The sequence below is a fragment of the Lepisma saccharinum genome, chromosome 1, assembly GCF_977018435.1.
Source record: "Lepisma saccharinum chromosome 1, izLepSacc3.1, whole genome shotgun sequence".
Taxonomy (NCBI): domain Eukaryota; kingdom Metazoa; phylum Arthropoda; class Insecta; order Zygentoma; family Lepismatidae; genus Lepisma; species Lepisma saccharinum.
The window spans coordinates 67,038,264-67,052,651 of NC_139229.1; the positions used below are offsets into that span (position 1 = coordinate 67,038,264).

Consider the following 14,388-nt stretch of genomic DNA (forward strand, 5'->3'; position numbering starts at 1 on the left):
TTGGCCTTGATGTCTTCTGCACACTGTGAAAGTTGTCTGTTGTAGGGTCACACCATACTGTGTATTTTTGTTCAAGACAATTACAAGTAGAAAAGAAGAAATGTTGCAGTAAAACAAATTCCGATTGACATAATTTCGTAAATAATAATGTATTTAATTTCTTGAGTGTTTTGGACAAATAACAATATACTTATGTTAGAAGTACTTCAAGCAATTTTTTGCCCCAAAAATGTAGCGACAATTCTGCTGTGGAGTGGATTCTCCTATTTACATAATACATTAATTAGCCCTAAGCCATTGAGTGGCAGAATGGACATCAGTTGCAGAAAAACCCTGATGTCGGAGAAAGAAAATAAAGTTTTTTTTTTATCCTTCTGCTCAGTGGCGTCAAAAAAGGATCAGAGACCTTGCGGTGCGGGTGGAGAGCTAAATGCCCCTTATATGGTTGGTTTTGTATTACAGTCATTGAGGAACATTTCTTCCATAATGTAAAGAGTATAGAAAATTCCCCTCTAATTAGGTGAAACATTAGTGACACTGTAATAGAAGAAACCATTCAACAATCAAGGGGTGTTGTCGAGTGTCAAACAACGGTTTTTGACTCATAAAAAGTTCAGACAATTTTAATAATGTACACAGTATTCTACAGAAATTCCTACACAACTAGTACAATGTCTGTAGTGGCGCAAGAGTCTTTCTTCCCTTACAGAAAGTAGTGTCCGAGCCGAGACGAAAAAGTCGGGACATGGATTAAAAGGAATGGACTGTCGCGACTAAATCGGAACGTCTGATAGCCTTGCATCAATGGTTATAAAACTAAAATAGCCCAATATTGCAGACTGCAGACTTCTAGAGCCTGCCTCTGTCCAGAAACAACCTATTCATTTCTGCAAGGACAAAATGGAAATTCATGTAAAATTTGAAAAATCATCAACGAAATTTTTGTAGGTGTTTATACATTGAAATTAAAAATTTCCATGGCTCGAGGGGAATGGCATTCCCCCCCTGCCCCCCTTTGGGTACGGGACTGTGTCCGGGAAAACCTGGACGTCTGGTAACTCTAGTCTGACGTCGGAACGCAATGTTGCCCTAGCGTTGTGCGATAAGGGAGACCCCCGAACACATTTTGTTCCCTGTCTTGTCGTTCACCGATGTTTTGTGGCGCAGTCACTGGACGACTGTGGGGCGCCCATTCAGACGTTTTAGATATTTGAAATTAAATGAGAGTGATGTCATGGTAATGGTGTGAGCTCAGCAATGATTCTCGTAAAGGGAAGGGAACGTACCTGAATGTGAAAGAAAAACTGCGTATTTTCACTGATTCGAAAAAAAAAATAATTGTGGATTAAATTTTAAAAAGAGAGCTGTCCAAATTCAAATCGGGACGAGTGGTAGCTTAATTTAATCACCATTCATCCTCTTCGTGGCGATTAACCGTAAGAGATAGGAAGGTGACATTAAAAATCGAGTACAAACAAAAATAAAAGTGTTCCCTTTCAACGGGCACTATGGGCATAATCATGTCAACGTCTCTGGTTTTGACAGGACAGTATTTATCAAATCCAATAAGTCAAAATGTGATGTAAAGCAAAAATTATGATACTGGTGTTATCCACCATAAAAAGAAAAAGGTAAAGGTGCGTACCGTATGGTTGTCGTTATAATACAAAACCGTACAGCGTAGGTATCGTGCGCAGAAATCGCCTTTTTTAGCAGACGACCAATGATTTTTGGGTGCGGTTATCTGAATGTGTCAAAACCAGTTGACAAAAACTTCTGTCCAACTGTAGTCAATATCTGCAGACATTAACGAAGGTCAAATACGCATATCAACGCCATGCGGCCGTGTTGAATACGGCTTATTCTTAACAACTGGCATCTAGTCGAAGTAAGTAAATTATTTTGCAATTATTAATGCAATAATTATGATTGTTTTAGGTTGCATGCAAGTGCATCGTTTTTTAATAAAAAGTAATATATTTTAAACGAGTGCAAATTAAGTAATGTGCACAATACATTTGCCTTTAATCCGTCATTTCCTAAGGAAACGTACAGAAGCTGAGATCCTTGCCTTTTTTGATTTGAGATATTACACTGTAACATGCATGATTTAAAAATATTTAAAATACTGCACCATTTGCTATGAAGTTCAACAAGTATTAACACAGTGCATAAGAAATATGTCCATACGTCTAATTTCAGTGACGTTGAAAGTATTCTCGTATCTCTGAAGGTCCTAGGTTCGAATCCCGGCCTGGCCATGGATGTTCTTTGTAAGCGTCTTTTCGTCAATTTCATCATATCATTACTCATTCTTATCTTCGCGATTAGACCGAAGTGGCACAATAGCGAAGTAACATGAACCAAATCAGCCAATCATTCTCTGAAACAAGTATATTTCAAAACCAGCTTTTGTGTAACTAGCTCTCCAGTTTACCCCCCCTCCCTTGAATTCAAACTTCTCCCGATGATATTTCTTTGGTGTTGTAATTTATTATTGAAAGACAGTTTCTCAATTGGAGCCAAATATTTTCCATTGGCACAATCTTCCTTGTACTTAAAGCATTACTTGTATGAAAACAGTCTTATCTGAAAATGCAATGTTACAGTAAGTAAATGTAGGGTAACAGTCTGTTATAGGGAAAACACATTTCTTCAATTTTACAGGAGAAAGTACTTACGGAACTGAGTTTCTGTAGACTTTTGTTTAAAATTTCAGTAACCACCAAACATCTCTAATTCCCTTATTTTCGTATTTTTCACATTGGTACTTACGTATTCTGCATTCCTAAGGGTTCTTCAAGTTCGCGTTTCGTTTTTTGCACGCAAATAATCTCAATTTTCGAGATATCGAGTAATTAATCTTCTTTGTTTTTCCCCTTCCGTAGGTATTTTTCTGTAAAAATGAGTGCTAATGGAACCTAACCTAACCTTGTAGACATACCTCGTCCCCGTGATGGTTCGTGTGGCTATCGTGAATTTTTCGGGCTACCCGTGGATGGTTTTTGGGGCTAACGTCAATGGTTTGTGGGGCTACCCGTGGATGGTTTTTGGGGCTAACATCAACCATCCACGGATAGCCCCAGAATCCATTGACGTTAGCCCCAAAAATTCAAGATAGCCCCAATTACCATCATGGGGGCGAGGTATGCCTATGAGGTTAGGTTAGGTTCCATTAGCACTCATTTTCACAGAAAAATACCTACGGAAGGGCAAAAATTCCCGATAGCCCCACGAACCATCACAGGGATGAGGTTTGCTTACGAGGTTAGGTTAGGCCTGTTAGGTTAGGTTCCATTAGCACTCACATACAAACATGAATTAACGGTGAAATAACTTGACTAATGAGAGAGAACACTTGTACTATCTATCACAAGTCTACAGAAACTCAATTATGTAAGTACTTTCTCCTGTAAATTTGAAGAAATCAGTTTCCCGGCTTTATAAATTTTACCAATGGTTCTTGTATTATGAATGGTTTGTGGGGCTATCCGTAAATGGTGTGTGGGGCTAAGCGTGCATGGTTCGTGGGGTTTTGGAACCTGGAAAAAATACAAAAACTGTAACACGAAAGTAGGATTTTTTCGGTTAAGAAGGTTGGAAATACTGCATACCCACAGATAGACAACGCTAGTCAAGATTTGCCTGCCATATTGCGTGTAATGGAAGCGAAAAAGCAACGAACAATAAATACTCGTAATGTGAAAAATTACAATTATTTCAGTGAAAAAAGCAAAATCCCACCTTAAATAATGTTTTGCAATGCATAATAGGTAAGTACCAATGTAAAAAAATGACGAAATGGACAAGTGAAATGTGTTTTCCTTACAACAGACTGGTACCAAATATAGTAAATAGATAATGCCCAATTAAGAATGCATACTGATAAAGAACCAGTATCACAGACATTCCATTGTCCTACAAGAACTTTAATTCAGACAACACCTGAAAGTTACACTGGCTCAGCTTCTGTTGTTGATTTCTACATTTATGTGTCCATTCTATATGATACAAATTTTCTTTTTTGTTTGATGCAGGTCCACCGTGATTAAGATTCTTTCATCTATGTGTATTTTATGTGATAAAATAATTCACTGCTTTATGCTTACATTAATTTGTTACTCAGGTTGGATTTAGTTCATGTATCATTTTTCTGTGCAAAAAGTAACACCGCTCTTATATACAGACTACTTCTAGAAATAGATTAAGCCATTTATGTTTCATGATCTTAGTATATGTTTGTAAGTTAGGCAAGTTGGGTTTTATTTCCTACCCTGTGCATGTATTCATTGTATTTCAAGGAGAAAAGTGCTTGAAACACCAGCAATATTCTGTTACCTTTGAGGAAAGCTGTTATTATTCATTTCTGAACTTTTCACTCAAGTTAAAAATACACATTCTTCCATACACTTTTTTTGAAAATCATCCAGCATACAGAAGTAACCCTATTGTCTGATTTATTTACACACTGTAAAACTTGTATGAAATACTATCATTAGGGTCTGGGACTTTATGTCCTATAAAACTGTAAAATATTATGTCATAAAAATGGGAAAATATGTCATGATAAAATTAAGAATGTCATAAAAATGCAGAAATATTCCCAGTATAGCCAAAAATATGCACAACAGTACTTCTGAATTTCTCATTATACAGGATGTCAGTATCTTCCAGCGAAGATCGACTAGGGTGGGGGTTAGGGTATTAAATGAAGTCAGAATCCCTTTAACTGAAGAATGTAGTAGAAAAAGTACAGTAGATCATGATTAGCAAAGCTAATTGAGACCGAGACTACCTCAGATATGGAAAAACTCTGATAATCCGGAGATAATGTGCTAATAGGTCGTAAATGACGAAACAACACTTAAAACTGTATAGTAATTATTTATTACTAGTACAACATAATTGAGAAGATTACTTTTTCAAAAAATCTTTCATATTTTTTTGTACTAACCTCTATCCTCTCTTCGACGCTGCGATGTAACGCCAACGCTGTAGGGAGAGTAGATGTAATGAACATGTGCAGCGCGGACAGTGACTTGACTCCAACTTACTAGTAAACAAACAGGGGGTGCGTTATGAAGCACGATGTTTTCCAACCACTCCCTCGGTTAACCCGGAGCCTCGGTTAATCGCAAGTGTATTGTACAGAAAATATCGTGAGGTTCACTGTAATTATCCTAAGTTTCATTTACCATTTTGCCAGATTTACACGTATGTGGAAACTAAAGCATATTTGGCAACTCGCCACAAAAAAAGGGGATATTATGTTCTGTACTAGTCCTAGCTGGTAAGAATAGACTGCATCTGCTTTTAATTTCTTTTTATTTCCTTATCGTGCCATCGATAATATGAACTATCCGTTGGGCTAAAGGTATGGATTAGGAATACAGGTAAAACTTTGATAGCGTCCCAACACCTCTCACTCGTTTATTTCGTCATTTTTAACATTCGTACTTACCTATTCTGCATTGCGAAAGATTCTTCAAGGTGCTATTTTGCTTTTTTCACGAAAAAAGTTCAGTTTTTGACATAAAGAGTAATTATTAAATCATTGACGTTAGCCCCAAAAAAACATCCACGGGTAGCCCCAAAAACCATTGACGTTATGCCCCAAAATTCACGATAGCCCCACGAACCATCACGGGGACGAGGCATGCCTATGAGGTTAGGTTAGGTTCCATTAGCACTCATTTCGTTCAATTTAGCATATACGTACAACATCGGTTTTCCCGACGAAAGAATATACCAACAAGGACTTCTAAATGCTACAAAAACTAATTTCGGTAAGTAGTTTCTTGTGTAAAAATGAAGAATTCCGTTGGGACGCTAGCGAAGTTTTACCGGAATACATTATAAAATAACCAATTATATGCAAGACAATTATGAAATTATGCAGAAATATGTCTTATTATGAGAAAATTGAAGAAATATGTTGTAAGAATGTAAAATTGGTAAAATATGTCTAAATATGCCTTATTAAGTTCGACTATTTAGGCTGATTTTCATCAGATATGTAAAGATCTCACCCCAGAATTCGATCCGATGCCAAATAAAAAAATAGTTATAACAAAGTCCCGGGTCCTAACTGTCACAATAATTTGAATCTTGTTTCCATTCATGGAAGAAGTATAAGATTTAAATCCTGTAAGATAACTGTGAAGAAAAAATATCAAACATATCAGAACTGAAGATCCAAAGATATTTATGTTGATTTTGTAAAATAACCCCTTTTTGGCTGTGTTGGATTTACTGTAGGAACATTCAAGCTTGAAACTTAGAGAAAAGGCAATATAGAGACGTCATATACTTATGATACTATACAAATTAAGGTTTGACTTTGCTTATGCTACTGTGCAACATTAATGCAGAATGTAGTATATTTTTGAATATTTACTTTGCCAGCTGTGAAGGAGATGTGTGAGCTGTGATGTTGCTGCTGCTACTGCTGATCTTAGTAGGAGGGACACATTGTCGACGGAATGATGGAGACTTGTCCCTCTGGATTGACGAACAACAGGTGAAAATGTTTAGTGGTAAGTTCTTCAAAAGATTTGTTATTTTATAGTGGAAACAGCAGGATGAATATGTTAATATTCTTTGTGCAGAAAACACAAGTGAGTTTCATTTTAGTCACGTTTGTTAGAAAGGATCCCATTCAGGAAAAAAAAAGTGTGTGATGGTCCTATGTATGAATGACCAGAGGTACAAATTTTAGTAAGAAATGTTACTAAACCAATTTTATAAAGTAGAAAGAAAAATGGCCTCTATTTTTCTTCTGCTCGGGATTATTTGATGCATTGCATTGCAAACAATTGTTTTATTGTTATGTTTATTTGGTTTATTTTACTTCACTTTTTGGCTAATGAGAATGATTGATGATATGATGAAATTGATGAAGGGCTATTCACAAGGGACACCCATGCCCAGGTCAGAATTCACACCTGGTACCCCTGGAATTGTATCATGCAGTGCTAGCCACTTTACCATCGAGGTTGGTGTATTACAAGTAAAAGTGAGGTTTGGAGTACTGGTATAATTAGTATTATTTCCTACTGTCTCAAATTACATATGAGACTTTCCCATTAAATATCATGATATAATGGCTGAATTTTTTTCCTCTGCAGGTTTCTCAATGGAGATCTATGCAATTGTGGATGGACATGTGTTACCCTACATACTGGATCCAAACTTTGAGAAATATCTGCCAATAATTCCTTCAGAAGTAAGTTCGCTTTAATAAAGTTTTTACCACTATGCATGGAAGCTTATAAAGCACTAAATTTCATATCGCTAAGAACATTAATAATTAAATAGCTTGCACGCAAAAGGTGATTTCAATATAAAATAACGTTCCTGACAAACTGCAAAATGTGTAAAATAGAGTTTTAATGAGGTATTTCAATGTTATGACATTTTATGAATCACTCTAAATACTTTAGTTCGAGAGGAGTGGCAATTTTATTGCATTTTATGACAATAAATTGTGTTGTAGTTCATCCAAGATATGCACAAAACTATGCAGCATCTAAAAGTTGGATGTTATAAGGATGAACCCATACCCATTAATACCAGTCTTAATGTGTACTGCTGTACTTCACATGGATAATACTAGGGTGACATCAGAAGTTAGAACTGGGCAGAGATAAAGAGACATGCCCCAGTTTGCGATATGGTAGACAACAGACAGTTTACACTTGAGATGTTTTTCTGTGTAAACAAAGATGTGTGGCAGAGATCTACGGAAATTTTTATGCCTACTTCGGTATGTGATAGGCCATATGAGAAGAAACAGTTGACAGTGTGTTCAAAAAAATATGAAGGAAATACAATCTCACCCTGCTAGGCTTCTGACTAGTGAAATGTCCAAGTTGCATTTCAGGAGTGGTTTGATTCAAAATGCTGGCAAAGTAAGACACGTTCTGATCGTGCCAACATTATTAATGTAAATTCCAGTCACTTTTACATGTGCCCATGTATTTATTAACCTCAAGCCTTTCACCACATATTGTGGTTTCTTCAGGAGATTGAACAAGATTAAAACTCATGAGCTCATTTCATGGTCTGTGTGTTTGTTTTGGTGTGCTGTGAAAACCTGCTATTTGGGGGAAAACAAATGCCAACTTCCTCTTCATAAGCAAACACCTACCAGCAAGTGCTGGCATCTTCAGCCAACTAACATAAAGGCAGCCATACCAATTTTTACCTGTTTTATATCTTAACCATAAAATGAGCTCTAAAGTTTTAATCTTGTGCAGTGCTCTTTGTATTCAGACGTTTTTACTATACAAAATCAGTCTATATGAATCATACCTTTAAATTCATAAAAATAGTAAAATGTCAGAATTGTGCAATAAGTTATAGGGTATTCACAGTAGAAAAATTTGATTGAGAAAATTATCAGCGATTATATCGATAAACTGATGAGAATATACTGTATATGTTGACAAGGATAAATAATTAATTAATCTGTCCCTTTCCTAACATTATAGAAATATCATGTGGTTATATTATTGGCAAATTTACCAATATAACGAAATTCTTATTAATGCCACTCTCATCTTGAAAGATATATGCTATTATTGCCCAATACTGTGCATATATTAATTGACAACCGATCAATCTGTCCATTTCCTAATATAGAAATATCATGTGGGTATATTATTGGCAAATTTACCAGATAACAATAAGCTGAATAAAGTTGTTCTCTAGGGATTTCAACTAGGTCAGTCGAGGATATGCTTCCGAGCTTTCAAGAGCTAATGCCACTCTCATATTCAGGGATTTATGCTTTATTGCCCAATACAGACCCTTGTGAGGTTGCTTTCCTTAATGTTTCAGATCAGTAGAAACAAGTATTTTGTCAAGAAATATAATTTACAGATCTATTAATCTTTCACATAGAAATATTGACAAAAATAAATTATGTACTTACTAATATTTCAATACTTTATTATTTTTTTTGCTGGAACCTATAAATGGTACTTTGTAGATATTTAAGTATGTATATATATATATATATATATATACAGTGCTGTGCAAATTAATGCGGACAAAGAGAGAAAAATCATTTTTTTACAGTTTTTTACTCTTTATGTGAGATAATCGAATAAATACGTAACATACACTTATACTAGTAGTATCAGCTAACTTTTTGATGCGTACTTGATAATGTTTACAACAATTGCAAGGTTTGAAGCATTTTTGTTGTTTCATTACTGTCATTGTGGTGCAATGCCAATTGTTAACCAACAGACTTCTGTGAGTGCTTGGCTGTAGTAAACACGCATTTGTTATGCTCCGTGTTCCTACGTGTTTTCAGTATGGGTATAACACCCAGAAAACATTCTAGAATTATTACATTGAGTGAGAACACATCCATGACTGTGCGACAAATCGGTGAAGTGGCTGGTGTTGGGAAATCAGCGGTGTCAAAAATTATTAGAAACTACAGGCAACTGGTAGTTTTTCTCCAAAACGAAAAGAAAAGTATGGTAGAAAACGTAAACCAACACCTAGAACTGACACGTTACTGCTAAGAAACAGTAAAATTCACCCATACAAAACAAATATGGACCTGCAACGTGATTTGCTTTCTACTGGGATCAGTATTGATGCATCAACTGTTCGACGTCGCTTACTTGAAGTTGGAAGAAAATCCAGGAAACCGGTTAAAAAGCAATTGTTGACCGCTAAAATTAAGACAAAACACCCAAAATGGGCTAGGAAAGACCAGAAATAGACAGTAGCTGATTGGAGGAAGGTAATATTGTCAGATGAGTCTCACTTTGAAGTGCATGGCTACAAAGCTTCTGTTGTGCGACGAAGTCCAGGTGAATCTTTATGACCTGAACATTGCATTCAGACAGTCAAACACCCCACCCCCAAGCAAATGTTTTGTGGATTCTTTACTTGCAGTGGACCTGGAGGCCTTGTACCAGTGAATGGAATGATGAATTCCTCAAAATACATTGAGATATTGAGGCGCAGAATTCTCACACTCAATCAAAATCTACTAACAACGGCAAGAAATTTTCCAGCATGACCTTGCTCCTTGCCACACATCAGCGTCTGTACATAAATTTGCTTCTGACAACAATTTAACGATTCTAGATTGGCCAGGGAATTCACCAGATATTTACCCCATTGAAAACTTATGGGGTATTGTGAAGAAACGTGTTGCAAAAATGGACTGTTCAACGAAACAAATGGTCATTACCAATGTGATTCACGTGTGGTTTCATGACAGTAATATCAAAGTTATGTGTTCAAATTTGGTTGAATCAATGCCAAACTTCATCAAGCAGCTAATAGTAGCCAAAGGAGGACATATTTCATACTAGTGTAAGTGTATGTTACGTACATCTCCAATAAGGAGTAAAGAACTGTGAAAAAATTATTTTTCTCTCTTTGTCCACATTAATTTGCACAGCACTGTATATACATATATATATATATATATATATATATATATATATATATATATATATATATATATATATATATATATTTAGTTATACATGTGTGTATTTATATTTTGTGGAAACTATAGCCTTTCTCCTTACAATTTGGTTACTGTATCCCTTTCCACAGGTTTGTTTTACCAGAGCATATTTTCTTCACTACCCCAGGTGAACTATGTAAACTTCACATGGAAATCAGGTGCTAAGAAGTATTACTACAACTTCGATCGCTTGCAGTCCTTCAATGAGGATATCTTACAAGCTCCAGTAATATCTATCAAGACGAAGGGTCGCATTCCTCGTCGCCCGAAAGGTAACTATGCCATTCTGTTATTTGGATAAATATTTATAGTAATTGTTATAAGCAACTTTGTGTTTGAAAGTTCTCAAAAGTTTTTCAGTTGACAAATGAAATGTAGAAGCACTTGTTTTAGCATAACAGCTTACCAATTTAACTAAGTTACCTTTAGCCATGCAATGAGATGAAAAGAAGAAAAGTATAAAATCTATCCCCAGCAAGGATCAAAGCGACGACCTTTCACACAATGATCAGCTGCTTTAACTGCTTGAAGGTTCTCATTCTCTCATCACTTTTGTATGTGCTAGGCTACAACCTAACATTTATTTCATTAGTAACTTCTTTTATACTGGAAGGCAGTTCAAAATATATCACTTACATAGTTTTGAATACTGAACAGAATGATATAGCTTTTATTCAAAACATTGAGTTTCATTTCATGATGTTTCCTAGTCAGGTGTGGTATTAGAAGGAGATATAATTTTCCGAAGGCTGACACAATCTAAATTTTGCACTTACGCATTGCACAATTTATGGTTAAATCCTATTAATTTCGAAGATCCCCTGTCGCCGTACCCTTAGTAAATGCAATGCGGAAGTGCGAAATTTCTAAATTTCACTTAAGCAATTTTAAACTGCGTTTTCCGCATCCATCATGAATCCTAGATATGTTGTTCATTTTGGAACTTCCAGCCAGTTATCATATTCTGTTTATAGTTGCTAAATAAGGGTTCGATCATGCTTTCTGTATGTTGTTCAAAACTGGAATTATGGAAACATGTTCTAAATTCAAAGGACTCAGTTTTTAAAAAAAACCTTGTCGTTGGATATTTCAAGTTTTACATAGAACTCTACTAAATTAGTATTTTACCTTGAAGTACCAGACCTATTGATGAAATATGAATCAATCCATTTCAATAGATTGGGGATGCTATTGTATCTTTATATATATCTTACATAGAATGTATAGGTGCATATATATTTCGAAAATACAGCTAACAAACTTATCTAAATATTTTGTTGCAGTGTTTAGTGTGCTTCTACCATGTTCAGGAAATGTTTCAGGAATAGCATCATTTAGTATTGGTTTACTAATTGAAGGACGTAAACATCGTCCATTACCTGGAACACCTCTGAGACTTCGTCTGAGGAAAGAATGTGCAGAGCGAGGTAAGCCTAATTCCTTCTTTGCAGTTAAATTACTTTTTTGCAATAAAAAAAGGCAGTTAAATTACTTTTTTTTGTAATAAAAAAAGTTTATATGAGTGACTGCAGTCAAGTTGTTTTTATGTTAATGTCTCATTGTTCAAGCTGGAGAATTTTTAACTTTTTTTAGTTTTTGTGTAATATCCACTCATCTGTGGTAATTTATTCACACTGCTGCTATGTTGTACTGTTTCTTTCCTCACCCTCTTTTGAAAAAAAAAATCTGTGACACATTGCCACTTTGAGTGTACCAAATTCCTTTTCATTTGGCGACATGTTCTGCATATTGAGCCTAATTGCAGCTGTTATGTCTTTCCTAGACTGGACTTCAGTACTATTTCATTTAGTTCCCCAATTATTCTCACGATGCTGAGTGAACACTTTTTTTTATTATTCCTTTGGGAATCAAACCAAGACTGTTGATGCAAAGAAGGACCATTAATCATTACAGTTTGGTACAAACTGGAAACACTACACGTCCATTTGTAGCAACATCTCTGATATGCTGTTGTCTGCTGGAGTATTGGGGTGGCAGCACAGGGAGCAATGTGGTGACACTCCCCATTCCAGAAATTTTCTTTTTTTTGTGCACTCCTCATAACTATTGGCTTGTGATTGAAGGTGGGGGGAGGGTTATATTTATTGCTTTATTGTTATTTATTGTGCAGTGCACAGGCAAGTGTGGGCAAACAAAAAGTTTTTTCTGCAAATTTTTCAGATCTGTTTAATTTTGTTTGAAATACTTGACACTTGTAATTACTATACTGAGATGTGAAATACTCGCATATTTGCAAAATTGTTTTTTATAATATGTTATTACTTCAGCCACCAAAATTAATATAACATCATAAAAAGTGCGGAAAAGTGAGCATTTAATTTCAGTATATTAATTTGCTGCTGAATCTTTCTTTCCCCAAAACATGAAATTTGTAGTTGTTATTTTTCATTAATCAGATGTAAGGTATTCAGAGAGGAAGAAAGAAAGAAACAAAACATAAATATATGTATCCCATCTCTCATATTAGTTAAAAAAGTTTTACTTGTCTGCTTTATGCTCAGATAGGCTAATCAGAACTGGACCTGCAGTTTAAAGTAGAATCTGATCCACTGTGCAGTGTGTGTCCATTGGAAATCGAACTCTGCATATAAGGTAATCATTATATAGTATGCTATCCAGGAACCCCCATTTAATCTTTAAATTGCAGAACTTTTATGCATGAAATGAAACTCAGTTTTGTGTATTGGAATTCTTAAAAATGTAGATAATTAAGGAATTATTGAATCAAACTCACCTGAATATGTCTGTAGTTGACACAGAAGGAACTTGCTAAAAAAAATATCATTGTTTATATCACTGGAGATCAGTGGTGTATACTTTGGGTCATCTAAGCCAAGCGTCAGGTCAACCTTGCAGCAGGTTTTAGCATATGTAGATCCAAACGTGCGCGCAAGAATATAGTTCCACTGAGACGGGTTCTATTCCGACACAACTGCATACTTGCAAGAAAACAGTTATTTAATTTGTAATATACAGACAAAATAATACATTGATTAGCAGGTATGGACTTAATTGGTTGCAATCACTGTGCAGACGAACTTAGAACCGCAGATTCGCCAACTCGAATCTGTATTGCGTTGAAGAGACATTGAAACTTTAGAGCGAGTCGAGCGAGACTGAATGCGTTGCAGAGTGCGTGAAATCGCTGATACCAGTGTTGCACATCCCACTATTTTAACCCTATGTTTATTGTAGAGCGGCGAGAATGGCTGAATCTCCTGTTCAGCGCGCGGTTTTACCCGAATGTTATTTTGGGCTTCATCCGAAAGGAAATGTTCTTCAAAGTCAAGCAAGTTGTTTTAAATGCATAATCCTCCTTGCAGCAACAAGATCAAAGTAAAACAGGGCGTGAGGTGATTTGCCGTCAATGTGCACACGAATTGTATCACGGGTGTTGAATGATTTGCGGTTTGAGTTTAGCAAGAGGAAACGATTGTTTGTTGTTTGACGACAAAAGAATCTCCGCGGTATTAAAATATATCGCAGTGACAAGAAACATGTTTATTATTTGGACGAGACGTCCTTCAACTCGGTGAGTGGGGGAAGGGGGAATAAACCATGGAAGGATACCATCATGCAAAACCACCGCCAGGGCTGAAGAAACCGACGATGAGGGGAAGGGGGAGGCTTATTGTTTCACCCACTGGCGGCAATGAAAGCTTTGTTGAAGGCGCATATTTACTGTTCCGCGCAAAGAAAGGGAAGGGTGATTATCAGCAACAAATAGACAGACCAAGATTTGAATCCTGGTTTAGTGAAGTGATTCATAAATTGAAACCAGAGTAATAGCGACAGACAATGCACCTGATTGTATATATCACCAATAACAAATCATGCTTTTTTGGTGGTACAACTTGAAGTGC

The 14,388-nt window shown here is 35.9% G+C and overlaps 1 protein-coding gene across 2 annotated transcripts in view; it reads left to right on the forward strand.

Annotated features, from left to right (window-relative positions):
* The first annotated feature begins 1,351 nt into the window (after nt 1-1,351).
* Nucleotides 1,352-14,388, forward strand: part of shf (WNT inhibitory factor 1) — a 37,512-nt gene continuing 24,475 nt past the window's right edge. For both annotated transcript variants that reach the window (XM_083132531.1, XM_083132541.1), the window contains exons 1-5: nt 1,352-1,888; nt 6,406-6,536; nt 7,128-7,225; nt 10,632-10,776; nt 11,788-11,931. In XM_083132531.1, the coding sequence (XP_082988657.1) occupies nt 6,431-6,536; nt 7,128-7,225; nt 10,632-10,776; nt 11,788-11,931 (493 nt within the window). In that variant the 5' untranslated portion in view covers nt 1,352-1,888; nt 6,406-6,430. The remainder of the gene's footprint in view (nt 1,889-6,405; nt 6,537-7,127; nt 7,226-10,631; nt 10,777-11,787; nt 11,932-14,388) is intronic.